This window comes from Camelus dromedarius, chromosome 5 (genome assembly GCF_036321535.1).
Source record: "Camelus dromedarius isolate mCamDro1 chromosome 5, mCamDro1.pat, whole genome shotgun sequence".
Lineage (NCBI taxonomy): Eukaryota > Metazoa > Chordata > Mammalia > Artiodactyla > Camelidae > Camelus > Camelus dromedarius.
This window is the reverse complement of record NC_087440.1, coordinates 51198125-51216178: the sequence shown is the minus strand read 5'-3', so window position 1 is coordinate 51216178 and position 18054 is coordinate 51198125. Positions and strand designations below refer to the sequence as shown.

At 31.3% G+C, this 18054-nt stretch overlaps 1 protein-coding gene across 1 annotated transcript in view; it reads left to right on the top strand.

Moving 5' to 3' along the window:
• Positions 1-18054, top strand: part of SOS2 (SOS Ras/Rho guanine nucleotide exchange factor 2) — an 87122-nt gene that overhangs the window by 56941 nt on the left and 12127 nt on the right. Inside the window, exons 12-19 of the mRNA XM_031453676.2 lie at positions 1043-1165; positions 4969-5072; positions 6671-6893; positions 10208-10327; positions 10654-10816; positions 14344-14461; positions 15414-15586; positions 17918-18034. Of these exons, the coding sequence (XP_031309536.2) occupies positions 1043-1165; positions 4969-5072; positions 6671-6893; positions 10208-10327; positions 10654-10816; positions 14344-14461; positions 15414-15586; positions 17918-18034 (1141 nt within the window). The remainder of the gene's footprint in view (positions 1-1042; positions 1166-4968; positions 5073-6670; positions 6894-10207; positions 10328-10653; positions 10817-14343; positions 14462-15413; positions 15587-17917; positions 18035-18054) is intronic.

Genomic DNA, 18054 nt, shown 5'->3' with positions numbered 1-18054 from the left:
CAGTCATCCAGCTCTAATAATTATCATGTTTCATCTGTTTCCCTACCAACTTGAACACCCTAACCCCAGGATAATTTTGAAGTAAATTTGACAACATATTTCATCTGTAAATATTTCCATTTATATTTCTGAAAGATAAGTATTCTAATTAAAAGCATAAACACTGTATCATTTTAGACCTAAAAAAATGAATATTTCCTTTATTATGATTAATTTATAAAAGTTACGTTTTGGGTTGAATTTGTCTTTTTTACTGAGCATATTAGTGGTAACTTTAAATGCTTTATAGTTTAAAATATAGTATTGGGACTTCCAAATAATTTTCATTTTACATTTTAGAACTTACTACCAGAACTTTGTCTTGACCTCTATCCCTATCATTATGTTGCTCTATAAAACTAAGTATACCAGACTGAGTCAGTGTAATGTTCTATTAAGATTTACTTAGTTGCCTTTCCATGTCCAAAATAAGGAAAGCATGTGTTAGACTTACATTTTAGCTGTATTTCCTATGATTGGGGAAGGGTTTTTGTGTTTTGTTTTTTTTTTAACTTTGATGTTTTCATCTTATCCATTTAGTTATATTTTTGAACACTATTTAAAATTCAGTTTGGGTCCTCTCTTTCAATTTATATTCACTTATTTAAGGAAATTTATATTTACTTTCATTTTAATAAAATAAATATTAAGGACAGATTATTAGATAAGCTCTCTCTGTTTTGTTCTTTAAAGAGGTTATACCTTTATAGATTCTTTTCTTAATCTTTTCCACTGACCTTTACTGTGTTGGTCAGTGCTAGTTATTAAACTATTTTTTGGTAAAAGTAAAAATATAAAGCCTTAATACTGTGTAGTCAAAGGGCAATTTTTTTGTAGTATGTAATACTTTAAGGGATTCAGTATCCCAGTGTCAGTAATTGTGCTTTTCACATAGATGATAGAAAAGAAAGTTGCTTAGTTAAAATATTTTTCCTGCTGTATTTGAAATTTTTCTCATTTCTGTATAAACAACAACAAATTTCTCTCATTTTGCTTTTGTTAGATTTGAAATTCCAGAGCCAGAACCTACAGAAGCAGATAAATTGGCAGTAGAGAAAGGCGAGCAGCCAATCAGTGCAGACCTTAAAAGGTTTCGCAAGGAATACGTCCAACCAGTACAACTTAGGTTTGGCCCAAATATTATATGTTTTTTTATGTGCCGTTCAATTTTCTGTATATAGTTAGCACAGATGTTCTTACCTCTTAATTCAGACGTGAGTATTGTTGTCAGTTTCATAGCAGTTACATTAAACTTCCAAAATTCTTTCTATGTGAAGCTACTCTTAATTCCCTGAAGAAATTTAAATATTAAAATATACTGTGTTATTTGCCTCAGATATCTCTAGCATGTGATATGTTATGCTTACAGACCAAGATACCTATTAAGTAAAAATTATAAAATTTCCTACGAGTTTGCCTACTGTCAACCCCCCTCCCCCCTTTTTCCTTTGTGTCCCGTTACCATCATCTAGTAATCTTGGGCTTTTTTTTTTACAGTTCATAATGTTTATGAAATATTATATCTAGTTCTTTTCCCATTCTTCTCCCATAAGATATACAGACATTTGTTACTCTAAGTCATTTCAGTAATTTCTAAAAATGTATTTGATAATGGCGTCTGCCAGTTGTTAGGTTCTTCTGTGTGCCTAAGTGCTTTGTCTTTTTTATCTCTTCCTCACTATGCAATTACTGTTTGTACTTTGTACAAGAGAAAATTGAAACTTAGCAGGATAAACTAATTTGAGATAAGTCATATAAAGGGAGTGACAGGATTCAAACCCATATCTGACTTCTTAAGCCAATGTTTGTTTGTTTTACCACTGAGCATTGAAAATTAGAAGCTCCTTTGATTAGCTTATTTGTAGTGAAAACCAAAGTATGATCTACCCTTTTCCATGGGAAACCTGAGATACCTTATTAATTGTATGTGATCTAAGTATTTTTTCTTTGTAAATGTTAAGGTTCCTTGTTTAATGCTGACCAATAAATTGTAATTTTTGCAGTAAGTATAATAATTATTTTCCAGGATAATTGCCACAAATAAATGCAGTTTTAGAGGAATGATAGTGCTCCCAGCAGTGTCTCTCAGCCAAAACTTATAATATGTCACTCTTTGTATCAGGACATGAGAGTATTTACCCATGAGCAATAGAGAAGTTACTACCTTTTTTTTTTTCACTAGCTATGATGCACTTGTACTAACCCACACTCAAATTAGGCTCCTTGATATGAACCACACATTTATGAGATTGCTATAATACAAGGGCAGAATATAATCTTAGGCTCTCAGTCATGTATGTAAGTGTCCAAGTGGCTTAGGAAAATACACCCCTGTAAAATTTTAGGAATAGCTAAGATTAGGTTAGAGTAATTAGGGAAAGCATTTTGGAAGAGGTAAAAATCTGAAATTGTCCTCAAAGGATGCATAGAATTTAGAAGGCAAAAAGGTGATTGTTGGCATTCAGGGTCATGGGAAGTAGTATGAACAAAGGCAAGGAGGCAGAAATGAGAATAGTGTGCAGAGGAAATAGATAAGGAAATTGACTCGAGGAATGAAGTCATTGTATTACAAGTAGTAGTAGATGAAATTAACTGTATATGGAATGGGTGGAGTGACAGTGTCCTTGGACTCCAAGCCAAGGTATTAAACTTGTCCTCTAAGCATTAAGCACTTACAGCAATGATAGTAATTTTTATAATGATAGTAACTTTTTCCAACATTGTATTACAAAATTTTTAAGAAAGCAAAGTTTAAAGAATTTTACAGTGAACACCCATAAATCTACCACATAGATCTGCTGTTAACATTTTGCTATTCTTATTTTATTACAGATCTATTGATTTATCATTCTTCTGTTGGTCCATTAACCATCTAATCTGGGGGATGTATTTCAAAGTACAGTTCTTTAAATACTTGCAGTTTGTGTATCTTTAACAGTTTGGTATTTGTTCGTTGTTCGTTCTAAAATGTGTATACAGTGAAACACACATCTTAAGTGTACTTTGATTGAATTTTAACAAATACATCTCTATAATCCAAACTCCTTTCAAGATATAAAATGTTACCATCACCCCAGAAAGTTGCCTCATGCCCATTCTAATTAATCAGTTTTCGTTCTCATTGCCCAATACAGCATTCATCTTCCTACATAGATTAGTTTTACCTGTTTTAGAATTTCATCTAAATGGGTTCATATATTATATACTCTTTTGTGTCTCGTTTCTTTCACTCAGCATGCTCTTGAGCGTGTGTTGCTTATATCAGTAGTTCTGTTTTATTGCTGAGGTGGTATTCTATTATATGAATATAGCACAGATTGTTTATTCACTTTCCCAGTCAAGGACACCTGGGTTCTTTTCAGTTTTTAATTATTATCAGTAAAGCTGCTGTGAACTTTATTAAGTCTTTCATGAATGTGTTTTTTTGTGTATCTTGGGTAAATAACTCAGAGTGGGATGGCAGGGTCATAGAGTAGAGGTATGTTTAATTTTATAAGAAACTGCCAAATCTTTTCCCAAAGTAATTATAATATATTACACACTCACCAACAATGTGTGAGAGAGTTCCAGTTGTTCTTATCCTTACCAACATTTAGTGATGTCAATCTTATGTCTTAGCCAAATAGATGGGATATAGTGGTATCTCTTTATGGTTTTAATTTGTATTTATCTGATGACTAATGATGTTGAGAGCTTTTTATTGTCTCTTATTAGCTATCCATACTTATTTTGTCAAGAATCTGTTAAAATCTGCCTATTTTTTATTGAGTTGTCTGTCTTTTTTATTACTGTGTTATAGTGTTATATTGAGTAGGATTGGATGCCAGTCATTTGTCAGATAAATGCACATATTTTCTCCCAGTCTGTGACTTGACTATTACTTTTCTTAATGATGTCTTTTGATGAACAGAAGATTTTGCTGAAATCTAGTTATGAGATTTTTTTCCTTTTACATGATAATAATTTTAAAATTACATTGATTTTGTAGAAACTAGGAAGTAGAGAAAATGGAAGCAGAGTTATTTGAAAACTAGTATTAGCCTAGAAGCTAACAATTTTGTGATCTCTTGAAATAATCTCTAAGCTGCTGAGCTGACTGGGCACTTAAGGTTGTTTTATTACATATAGCACTGGGAATTTAAAGTATTTTCTTAGTCTGGGAGAAAAACTATTGTCTGACAGTGGGGTGGGGCAGGAGGAGTTTCTAACCTAGAAATAGTCATTTGTTGAAATAATGAAGGAAAAAATGCTAATGTAATTAATTTATGCTATCTATAAGTCTCTTTGGTGGAGAATGAAATGTTATATTTGTGTAGATTGCTTAAATCTCTATTTGCTCAATCAATATTTGTATAGATTGCTAAGGTTATAAGTAACTACTTTGGAGGTACTGCAAAACAAAACAGCTCTCTGTCAGGAATATTTTTATCTTTTGAAATAAAAGAATGTGGACTTTCCTGTAAATTACACAGAAGTTTGATGATAGCACTTGAATTTGAACCAAATACACTAAAATCTTAGTTGGTTTTCCATTTTTTGTGGAAAATATATCAAATTTTAGATCTTTTAAAAAATTGTCTTACAATTTGAGAACTTTAAAGTAGCTTTTGTACTGTATAGAGTATGAATTTTCTACATATGAATAAAGAAAAAGTACTTTTCTTGAGCATAAATGGGTAAGTGCAGAAGCCATGATTTTTATGTTTACAAATTTTTTTGAAAGAATAAGTTATAAATAATAAACAATTTGGAGACCTACAGTATTCATATTATTAAAACACTTAAGGTATTAATTAAATTCAAATTAGAGACTACTGAGTGTTATATTGGGCCTTGTATAGAAATGTATCACCATGGCATTAGAGAATTGAAAGAAGTATAACTAAATGCTTGAGTTTCACTCTAATGTGTTTCTTTCCATTTTGTCAGGATCTTAAATGTGTTTCGGCACTGGGTTGAACACCATTTTTATGACTTTGAAAGAGATTTGGAGTTGCTTGAAAGACTAGAATCCTTCATTTCAAGTGTAAGAGGTATATTATTTAAAGGTTTGATTGAGTCTTCTGTTGCACATGAGTTCTTTTTTAAATCTGGATGACTTTTAAGAAGCTAAACTAGACTTCATTTTTACAAAGCAGAAATAACATTTGGAATAATTTTTATAGACTTTAAGGAGCTCACATACATTTAGAACCAACTGAAGTCTTAGAACCTTGCCTTTTCAAGTTTTTATGGAAATCTTTTTTTTTAAGAAATCAGAAGTCCTCTTTAATAAATTTAAGCCTTTTAATTTTATCTCATGGTGCCATTCCTTTAACTAATTAAATATTTTTGTAATTTTATCACTTTTCTTATCCTCCTTAATATTATTGTTTAGTTTTGAATGGTTAACAGCTTCTTAAATAATATTTACTTCCCTGGAAAGTTTCTGGTATATTTTTGGCACCTGAAAGGTAAGAGTTTACTACATGACGTTTTAGAACACAGCCCATGAAATGGAACTAGGCACTGAACATTAAACAAATGAATGTGTCATCAAATGTATGTTGTCAAATAAGAAAATTCATGTTTTCTCTGATAGTACAAGGCATTAATTAAGAGTACCATAATTATGGAGATAAGATAAGCTTATTTTATCTCCTACTTATTCTTTAAGGAGAATTTTACTTAAAATAATGTGATTCCTTTGTTTCAATTCTGAAATGTTTAGAACACATTTTTACCATGTGTGCTTTAAAATTATTTATAAAGCTAAGTTAATTTTTAAATAATATTCTTAATGAGGACATTAGATTATATATAATCCAAGAAGCTTCTAAAATACACACACATATTAGAATAAAGCAAGTAAATTATTTTGTTTACAGGCCTTTCCTTTACAAGGTAACTAAATAGTTGACAAAGGAAAGTTTTTATAGGAGTATTGCAACTAATTCGTGAAGAATGATAGAAATGGAATATTACCATTTCCAGCTCCAGTTTACATAACAAAAAGAGAGACATTATATTCCTTCTGTTGGAAATATTCTTGCAAATATTCATGCCCAAAGTTTGTCCGGACCAGATCAAATCTCTATGTGCTGACTTAGAGAAAATACAGGGACAGAGAAACATAGCAAATGACACTGCAGGGACAGTATTGGCAAAATTCATATTTGGGAAACACCACAAGTGATTTAATTTCAACAAATAAATTGCAAGCAAAAATGAGAGATAAAGGGGAAACTGTAGAGTAAAGGAGACTTGAGACATACTGACTCAATGCAATTTGTAGATTCTGTTCAGATCCCCTTAAAAACAAAAAATGTAAAAAAATGCATGAGTCAGGGAAATTTGTATACTAAGTAGGTATTTGATGATAGTAAGAAGTTATTGTCATTTTTATATGATATTGATATTATGGTGATTTTCCAAAGTCTTTAACTTTTAGATACATACTTAAGTATGAGTGAAATGATACGGTATCTCAGATTTGCTTGGAAATAACAGGTAGTATGGAGGGAGGTTAGATGAAACAAAAAGTGGCCATGAGTTGATAATTGTTGAAAGTAGATGAAATTTAAAGATTATACAACGATTTGCAGTTATCTCTGTCAAGTAAAAGGCATTTTTGTTTGTGTTCTTTTTCTAGGGAAAGCTATGAAGAAATGGGTAGAGTCAATTGCTAAGATCATCAAGAGGAAGAAACAAGCTCAGGCAAATGGAATAAGCCATAATATTACATTTGAAAGTCCACCTCCACCAATTGAATGGCATATCAGCAGACCAGGACAGTTTGAAACATTTGATCTCATGACACTTCATCCAATAGAAATTGCACGTCAACTGACACTTTTGGAATCTGATCTCTACAGGTAGACAGTTAATGTTAATTTGCTGCTCTGTTTTTAAAACCTTGAATACCTGTCTATTTTTGGAACATTTTGAAAAATTTTCATCAGTGTTTAAAAATACCTCATCTATTCTTGTGCACTGGGAAGAAAGCTCATAGCACAGTTCTTAACTGCAGCCTGTTCTGCAGCTGGAAGTCTTACTGCTCTTTAGACCTAAATTAGGTACTAGCAATCCTTCACAAGAGGGCTGGCAAGAGAAGACTAATGCAGTAGAATAGCAGCCACTTTGAAGGCAGTCACTCGACTCCTATTCCTAGTACTGTATCAGATTTCTTTAGTTTGAGTTGGTTCAGTAAGACAGTATGAATAGTAGGCTCTGGGCAGCTAAGAAAGTAGAATATTGAGTAAAATAAGCTTTCTTTTTTTTTCAAATGCTATGTAATCAGAATTTTAATTTGGGGCTTGACTGGGTTAGGCTTGCAAGGCAAATGAATAGCAATTCTTAGAGAAATAAAGATTTCTTCAGCTTCTTTTATGGAGCCTCAAATACTTCAGCTATTAGAAGTCAATATTCACTTTAAAGAGAAATATATTTTTGAAGTAGTGTGATGACAAAGCATTTTCTTTTGTTTATAAGGATCACTAGAAACATGCTTGGCTATTTATTTGTATCCATATCCATCATTTATCTTTATATATAAAGCAACTCCTGCCATCACCCTGTATCCACACAGATCACCCAACCTAACCTTTTAGTTTCATGGTTTCATCAATTCCAGTGTCATTCACTACTCAAATCACACATCTCCATGGTCATATTCTGAATCTTGTTATCACTCCAAATCTACTTATTCCAAAATTAATAACTCACACATCTCATTCCTTCCTAACCACAGTCGTGTCTCCTTTCAGCTTGCTTTATCAACTTCCTCCTCTGTGACTTTTTAACCACTGTCCTTTCCCAGTGCATTAGCCCCTCTCTGTCCTCTCCTCCCTCCTAATTTGAGCTTTCTTCTTTCATTTACAACTCAGGCTCCTGTGAAAAGTAGAGGCCTTGAAAAAAAAAAAAAAGAGAGAGAGAGAAAGTACAGGCTTTGCAGGTAACCCCTAACCCCGGTCAAAAAATAAACCCCTACCACTATCATTCCATCAAAAACTTTTCTGTATTGAGGAGTCCCTTTTAAAATACGAATACCCTTAAGAATTTTTCCCGATTAGCAGCTTCTCCCCCCCTCCACCGCCCACTGAGACTTCACAGGGAAAAGCAAGAATATATAAAGTTTAAAGCTAATGGAGAATAAAACTTTACCACTTTTAGTATTGGGTTTCTAGTTTGCCCTGGCTGTGCCATTCAGAATTTAGGGGTTCACACATTAGGGGTTGTCAGCATCTGATTCAGGGTGTCATGTTATATTTTAAATAATTTGGAGTTCAGGTGGTTTTTGTTTATATTGTGGGATTTTTTTTCAAAAGAAAGAACAGTTGTTTTAATTGAAGAATAGTTAATATACAATATTAGTTTCTGGTGTACATTAAAGTAATTCAATATTTTTATAGATATTTTATTCACAGTTATAAAATGCTGGCTATGTTCACTGTGCTGTACAATATATCTTTGTAGATTATTGTAGATCTTTGTAGATTTATTTTGTATGTAGTACTTTATACCTCTTAATCCCCTACAACTGTGTCCCTACCCCCTTCTCTCTCCCCACTGGTAACCACTAGTTTGTTCTCTATAACTGTGGGTCTGTTTCTGTTTTGCTGTATACATTTGTTTGTTTTATTTTTTAGATTCCATATGTAAGTGATTACGTGCAGTATTTGTCTTTATCTGTATGACTTATTTCACTTCACTTAGCATAATACCCTGGAGGTTCATTCATGTTGTTGCAAATGGCAGAATTTCATTCTTTTTTATGGCTGAGTAATATTCTGTATGTATATATTCTTTATCTATTCATCTATTGATGGACACCCAAGTTGCTTCTGTACTGTGAAATTTGTGATAGGTAGGAATGAAGGGACTCATTATTTGAGATAACAAAGCAAATAGTACTAAATCGAGTTTTTCCTCATAGTGTTACATGAATGGACATCAGGGGGATAAAAGCACTTAGTTCTTTGTGGACCTACTTTCGGAATATAGAAATACCTTTGTTAAGCGATATGTGTATTAAGGAAGAAGGGTACCAAACATAAAACATTAAGATTGTTTGTATACGAAATTTCTGGTGAAATAAAAGAACCATTTAAGAAAACCTTTCTAAAACTGTTCCAAGTACCCATTTGTACTTAAATCTACTGAACTTTTTAATTATTATTAATAGCCATGTCTGTAGGACGTTGATGGCAATGCCATTGGTCAATTTTTTAAAATTATGTAAGAATGAATTACTGTGTACAGTGATTTAATCTCCTCATCCATTTTTTATTAAGTATTTCAGGTATTCATAAAATGTAGAAAATAACACAATGAGGGTTCATGAACAAAAAAAGCATTACAAATAAAATTGAAACCCTTTGTGTAATTATTTCCACTCCTATTCCCTCTTCTTTCTCCCAAAGAATAACCACTATCTTGTATTTGGTATTTACTATTCATATGTATATCTTTACAATTTATACACATACACACATTCATAAACAATATGTAGCATTATTTTGTACTTTTAAAGCTGTTTATATTTACATATCATTCTGCAACTTGTGTTTTACTTAAATTGTTTCTGGCATTTGTTCAAGTTGATGAATATAGCTCTGGTTTGCTATTGCTGTGTGGTATTTCATTGTATGAATATTCCATAATTTATCCAATTTCTTGATGTTCAGCCTTTAGGTTGTTTGGGATTTTTCTCTCTTGCAAACAGTGCTTTACTGAACATTCTTATAAATGTTTTCTTATAACTTACTGTATCTAGAATATATACTTAGGCATAGAGGTGATCTAGTTTGTGTGTCTTCAGTATTACGATACTTTGCCAAATTATTTTAAAAGTGGTTGTATCAATTTTTACTTGCACATCAGTGTTGGAGAGTTCCCTTTTTTTTTTCACATTTATACCCATTTGGTATTATTATGCTTTTGTTAGCCTAATAGGTATAAAATGGGATTTTATTGTGGTTTAATGTTCTTTTCCCTGGGTAAGAGATAAAGTATTTTTTCATGTTTATGCCTATTCAGTTCTGTTCCTTTGTAAATTATATGCTTGTATGTTTGTCCATTTATTTTTTTTGGATTAATAGTCTTTTTATTATTAAGTTTTAGGAGACCTTTAAATAATTTTGATACTAATACTTTGTAGGTTAAGTTGCATTGATTTTTAATTCCACAGGAAAGTCCAGCCTTCTGAACTTGTGGGGAGTGTATGGACCAAAGAAGATAAAGAAATAAATTCTCCAAATTTATTAAAAATGATTCGCCACACCACAAATCTCACCCTCTGGTTTGAAAAGTAAGTTCTTACTTAACTTTTTCTTATAACTACTTTTTTTTCATATTTTAAATTATTTATTTTAGTTTGTTGGTGAGAGAGGTAATTAGGTTTTTACTTATTTATCTTTAATTGAGGTACTGGGGATTGAACCCAGGACCTTGGGCATGCTAGACACACACTCTACCACTGAGCTATACCTTCCCCTGCTTCTTAATATCTATATTGTACTTCTAAAATATTAAGTCATACATAAGCTAAAATTTTGGCTGAAAATATATTTCTTTTTTATGTGAAGCAAAGGAACTGCTTTCCAAGTCTTGGATTTTTTTTTTTTTTCCTGTTAGATGTATTGTGGAAGCAGAAAATTTTGAGGAACGAGTGGCAGTCCTAAGTAGAATTATAGAAATTCTTCAAGTTTTTCAAGATTTGAATAATTTCAATGGTGTATTGGAAATCGTCAGTGCGGTAAATTCAGTGTCAGTCTACAGACTAGATCATACCTTTGAGGTAAGTTTTAGGCTTAAATATTTTATCCTTTGAGCTGGGGGAGATAAAATTAATGTGGAAGAGATTCCTTCTGATCTTTTTGAGTAAATCCTTTATAAATCCATCTTACTCTTTAAACACAGTAATATCATGATATTAGAAAATACATGAATATATACTGGTAAGCCTAGAATTCATCAAAGAATATGGGATTTGTGACTGTTTAATATGCTTACCTAAATAAGTTCCAAATGGACTTTTTTCAATGGTACATTCACTGATAGTTTCAAATAAATGAAGTTATACAAATTAATTTAATCACTTTTAGTATATAGTCAAAGAATAACATGGAGAGAACCCTTTCTAAAACTTAAATATGTTTTTTAAAATTATAAAATATTGTATGTTTGGTGTTTATTATTGAAAATTCAGAAGATACAGAAACTGTTGAAATATTAAAGACTCAGCCATACAAATATATTGCTTTTGTAACTTTTACAGTCTTACTGGAAAGTAATATGGCAATATATGTTAAAATTAAAGTACACATACTCTTGGACCCAGAAATAAAAGCACTGGCCTATAAAGTTAAGGTACAGAGATCTAGTTTCTGCAACATTGATTATAGTAACAGAAAACTAGAAGCAGCCTGTATGTCCATCAATAGAAGAATGATTGAATATGTTATCCTACACTTATGGTGTAGAATATTGGTTAGCTACAGAAAAGTGAATAGGATCTGCATGTGTTGTCTTGGAAGAATAGTTGTGATCGGGAAAAATCATTAAAAAAATCTTTAGAATGATGAATATATTTTATTTTGATATAACAGAACAAACTTGAAACATGTAAGCGGAGTTGCATAAGCATTGAGAAGAGTTTGAAAGGATATATACTCTTAACACTGGTTCTTACAGTGGATTATGATTAGAGGAGAGTGGAGGGTTAAACTTTCATGTATTTTTCTATTTTGAGTGTTTGCATTTTATTGATTTGTATAAGCTTATTACATATTAAGCATATTAATAGTCAAAAGATTGCCAAATATTTATCTAGCTGTTAGGCTAATAATTTCAATTCTCATTTTGAAAACTTTGAAGTAATATATTCATTTTGAGAAGTTAAGCTTTAGTTTCTTACAATGTTGAGTACAGAACAGTATTTATAAAAATATGTACATGGTACAAAAAATAGAAATAGGAAGGACACCTATATACTGGGCATCCAATTTAAGAACACTTCCCAATTCCATCTCCTTCTTTGCCCCTTCAGAGCCATCTGCTATGCTGAATTTCATGCTTATCATTTTCTTGCTTTTTTCTATTTTTTTTACTATTTGTATCTCTAAACAGTATATTGTTTCATTTTGCATTTCTTAATTTTGTATGAATATAATTCTTCCAAGACTTTTTTCACTCAACATTATATTCCTAAAACTCATTCATGTTGTTTCTTGTAGCTATAGTTCATTCTTTTCCATTGCTGTATCATATTATAGCAATAACTTTATCAAAATTTATTTGTTGTTTGTTAGTGGCCATTTGCATTGTTATCAGTTTGGGCTTATTATCAGTAGTATTGCCATGAACATTTTTTGCATATATCCTGGTGCATACATGCACAAATTTCTCTTAAATTATATACTAGAGTTAGAATTACTGGATGATAGTCTAGATAATGCCAAATTGTTTTCCCAAGTAATTGTAATCAGTTTATACTCCCACCAGAAACATGAGTTTTGGTTGTTCTGCATTCTCACCAACACTTGATATTGTTGGTTCTTTTAATTTTTTACAGTCTTTTGGTTTGGGTTTATAATTCCCTGATTTCTAATGAGATAGAACTTCTTTGAAGATGTTTATTGGCTCTTTGTATTTCTTCTTGTGGAAAATTTTTAACTTTTTTTTATTGAATTTTTCTCATGAATTTGTGTGAGTTCTCTCATATTCTGGATCTTCTTTGTCAGTTTTGTGTGTTGTAAATATGTTTTTCCAGATTGAAGCCTCTTTTTTCACCATTTTTTATGCTTTTGATGAACAAAAATTCTTAATGTCACATTTACTTATTTTTTCCTTTGTAACGTGTGCTTTTTGTTGCCTTGTGTAACAGGTCCTCCTTTGTTATCTTACTGTTTTGTCTTTCTCATTAAATCGTTAATCTAGCTGAAAATGAGTTTTGAATATGGGGTGAGGTTGGAGTCTAATTTCATTTTTTTGTTCCATTTGGCTAGCCAGTTGATCCCACATGTTTATTGAAAGTCCATTCTTTCCCCATTGATCTATAGTGCCAGCTGTGTCATAAATTGAGTGTCCTTAAGTGTATGGACCTGTTTCTGGCCCCTCTGTCCTGTTCCTTTGATATATTTGATTACTTCTGTGCTAGTGCCGTATGTTTAAGTTACCATAATTTTATACTAGTCCTTGATGTAGTAGGGCAAGTCCCCACCATTCTTTTTCAAGAGTGACTTACTCTTGACCTATTGTTCTTCTGTATAAATTTTAGAATCAGTGTAAGTTTAATTATTTTTAAAGTTGGGATTTTGATAAAAACTGTACTAGCTCTATAAATCAATTAGTGAAAAACAGATTTTTTACAATAATGAGTCTTCTCCACTATGAACATGACATATCTCTCCATTTATTTATTCAGTCAATAAAATTTTACAGTCTTCTTGACGATGGTTTCACATCTCTTTTGTTAGATTTATATTAGAATTTTTTTAATCTTGTTTTCTTTATTTATGATATCTAGAAATGCAATTGACTTTTGCCTATTGGTTTTATATACAGCAAAATTGTTAATTCTGTCATTAATGCTCTATATGTAGATTTGTTAGGTTTCTTCACAATCATTTCCTCTGTGAATACTGACAGTTTTTCATTTCAGTCCCTAGACTTTATTTCCCTTGTCCATGCTAGTTAGGACTTCTGTGTAATACTAAATATAAGTTACAGTGTAGTCACTTTGCTTTTTCCTTAAGTTAAAGGAAATGAGTGGAATGGTTCTCCATCAAGTATAATGTTTGCTGTCAATTTGTGTGTGTGTGTGTGTGTGTGTGTGTGTACCTATCAGGTTAAAATAAAGTAATTCATTTTTAATAAGAAAATATAATAATGAAATATAAAGTAAGTGATAGCTTAGTTGGTTTACTAAATTTTTGTTCAGTTCTTGTCTCCCTCCCATAGCCTTCTCCTCCTGCCAAAACCTGATTACCTCTAGCCCCTAAAGACCTTTCAGTGGAAAAATATTTGAAGTTTTCTCCTATGCTATAACGTGAAACTCCGACTATTCAAGATTATAACTAATAAGATTTTGAGAAAGAATTTTTTACTGTTTAATCCTCTAATTTATAATAGAAAAAACTAAGTTTTAAAGTTTTATACTTGTAGATAAGAAATCATTGCTAGCAAGTGTAGCTAGGAATATTACTCACCTTTTAATTTTAAAAATTGATTTTCAAATATTTGCAAAATTTATCAAATTGAAAGCTGTGCATCTATAAAATATTGTAAAAAAAACAAATTGCACTCAATTTATATATTTTAAAGGCATTGCAAGAAAGAAAAAGGAAAATTTTGGATGAAGCTGTGGAATTAAGTCAAGATCACTTTAAAAAATATCTAGTGAAACTTAAGTCAATAAATCCACCTTGTGTGCCTTTTTTTGGTAAGTTACTAAATCTGGATTTATATTTTGAGGGAGAGTATCTTACGTAGCCAAAAGAGACCAGCCTTTAGAAGCAGATTGTCATGATTTTATATCTGAACACATCTACTTTTATTATTTGTCTATACTGATGAATAAAACTTTAACTCTGTATGTAAACTTTTATCTGTAAAATGAAGATTATGGTAATTACTTCATAGAGTTGTAAGGAGCTCTGTGGAGTCTCTTCTATAAGAACAATAATCTCATTCATGAAGGTTCCACCTTCACGACAAGCACCTCTCAATGTCCTCATCTCCTCATACTATCACATTGGGCATTAGGGTTTCAACACATGAATTTTGAACATTCAGACATTCAAACCATAACATGCACCAAAAATGTCTCCAGACATTCCCAGATATCTATCCCCTGGGGGACAAAATTGCACCCTGTTGAGAGCACTGACTTAAATGAGTCAGTAGTTATGCATGAAAGGGGAACTTTCTTACTGTCCAAAAGTGAAAAATAGCTTTTTCTATCTAAATTGTAGGCTTTGGGGAGGCAGAATTAGTTTATAAATCTATAGTCTTATTAACCAGAATTGTCTTAAAATTAATGTATTGATCAGTAATCATTTAAGATCATTGGCATTAAATATTTATAAGCAAGTATTTAAATGGTTAGAATAGATTTAACACTTACAATTTAGATTTTATGAATGTATCTTCTCTTTTATTTTAAGCTATCAGTCTAAGAAATAGCTAATTAAGCCCTTTATAAATCCTAATTTTCCCTTCAACTTTAAATTGTTTCCATGTAAAAAAAATCTTAATGTGGAACTAATTTATTAAGTATATCAGAGATTTTAGTTGTAGAGTTGCTGGATTATGGGATATCTTTCAGGTTTAGTAGATCAATTGTTTTCCCAAATGGTTCATTAAAACTTTTCTTCAAATACTTTTTTTACTAGGAATATATTTAACAAATATTCTGAAGACCGAAGAAGGGAATAATGATTTTTTAAAAAAGAAAGGGAAAGATTTAATCAATTTCAGTAAGAGGAGGAAAGTAGCTGAAATTACTGGAGAAATTCAGCAATATCAGAATCAACCTTACTGTTTACGGATAGAACCAGAAATGAGGGTAAATATTTTTGTTGCTTATCTTTGAAAGAAAACATGTTAAATCCTCTGCCCTCTCTAAGAAATATAACCACGCATTTTGCTATTTATTTTGCTATGAGAATAATATAATCTGGAAGTCGTGACTAATAGATATTCTGAACAGTCTACAGTTATTAATGTTATTAGGCACTTTCTCTTGACATTATTGCTTCTTTGTGCAACTAGTGTAAGTAACACTTTCAAAAAATGAATGACAAAATTAAAGAAACTTTCTGATGTCTATGCAGTAAAAAGAAAATCTACTTCTAGTACTATCATTGATTGATAGACATTTTAGATGTTTTACATGCACCAATATAACATTAAGTAATTAAGCCCTTATAAGAACATTGGGTTTAAATAGGGGAAGAGGTTGGGAGGGTGATGTATGTATATGCATAGTGAAAAATTACTTTTTTTAACATTCCGTCACTTGATGTTCTGTTTTGAGCAATAATCCATAATATTGATTCTGTGATACTATAAGATGTTGAATATCTTCTAAATTGGAGTAAATTCTGGTATTATGTTTATGGTAAGTGAATTTTATTGTAATACTTATTTGAAATTCAGAGCATATGATAACTATCAGAGTAAGTTCACCTTTCCCATTAAAACTTGTGCTGCACTTTTAGATGTAGCCTACAGGTTGGGACATATTGGGTGAAAACGGCCACTATCACTTCCATCCTCCTAATTGTAAGATGGTAACTGATCTTTGTTCCCAGATCAAAACGAAGTACCCTAAAGATCTAAGAAAGAATGACCCAAAGTACCCCATTATGAAAATATAGATAGATACCTGCTCTAAAGAAAATATTTCATCCCCTTCCCTCACCGTTTAGCCAACCCTTTGTGATGATGTGCTGCTTCATGGGGCTAAAGAAATGTTCTTGAAGCCCAGATGAGAATTCACAGTATATTTCCCCACGGAAATAATGTTACGTAGTAGCTGGGTATAATTGAAGTAGTACTTTTTGGCATTCATATCTCAGTAACTCCCAGTAGGTTTCTGTGATCTGGTCTAGACTTCCCACTATCATTTAAAGCATTCTTTTGGAGGTGAGGGGGCAGAGAATGCTTTCTTTATGATTGAATCAAAGTAAGTTTAAAACATAGGTAAAGTAGGTATTCACTTTCAAATCATAGTTAACCAAGCTAAATAGTATTAAATACAGCACATGATGAGAAAACCAAATAACTTTATTAAAGTTTTTAAATTACTCTTGGTTCATAGGATTTAATTTAACTAACCTGAATATAAGAACAAATTGTTTCAACACTGTTAAAGGAGTAATATAATTTTCTTGAGGTTGACAGAATGCCTAAAAAATGGAAGAATTTTATGCTAGAAATTTTAAAGCTCATTTTGCTAAAGCTAAAATAATAGAACTTACTTTTATATATGTTCCTAAACCACTTCAAAATTAAATAAAGCTAAGTTCTAAGGAAATTTTCGAAGGAAATCATCAGAAATGCACAGAAAAATTTATGCACAAGGAGTTGATAATAATAATTACTATAATAGCACAGAGTCAGAAAGCACCTATGTGGGTAACTACCTATAAGAAGATGGGTGAAATAAATTCTGAAACAGCTATCTGATGAAATACTATAGAGTTACAATTTGTATTTTAAATAAATGATGCAGAAAAAAATTAATTGAATATTGTTTAAAGGCTAAAAATAGCCATGTTATGATCCCAATTTTGTGGGAGAAAATGCAGTTTATGTATACATGATATATTCAATCACATAGTTAAAACATTGGAAGGATTTCCAGAAGGATATCTCCAGTTAACAGTGAGATCTCTGGTTAGAGAGATTACTATTTATTTTTATTCCTGTACTTTCTTAAATCATCTAAATTTTCTACTTAAAAACTTAAATTTAAGCTTAGAAAAAAATTTTAATAAAAACAGTTACTTTGCTTGAGGCTACTTTATTCTTATCATCATTTTCATTGTGGATTATAACTGTAATTCTGTTCTAAACACTTCTGATAGCTTATTAGTGATTATCATTTTGTTGTTAAAATGAGTAGGAATGTTAACAGAGGGATACTTAGCCATTAAGATGGTAATAAATGAGACTTGTTCATCTTCTGAACAGAATTTTAGGACTAGAATATACTTCCATAGAAATTACACAGTTTAATCAGAAAGTAGAGAGATTGGAATCAGCCATCCTTGATTGCTTTTCAACCATTAGGATCCGTTAACATGTTGATAATTTTTTTGTGTTAAACTGATGAAGTAAACATTTTAATGAAATCAAAAATATATACTTACGGATTTTTGTTTAATTTCAGAGGTTCTTTGAAAACCTTAATCCAATGGGAAGTGCTTCTGAAAAAGAGTTTACAGATTATTTGTTCAACAAGTCCCTAGAAATTGAACCCCGAAACTGCAAACAGCCACCTCGATTTGTAAGTCCACTATAGTTGTG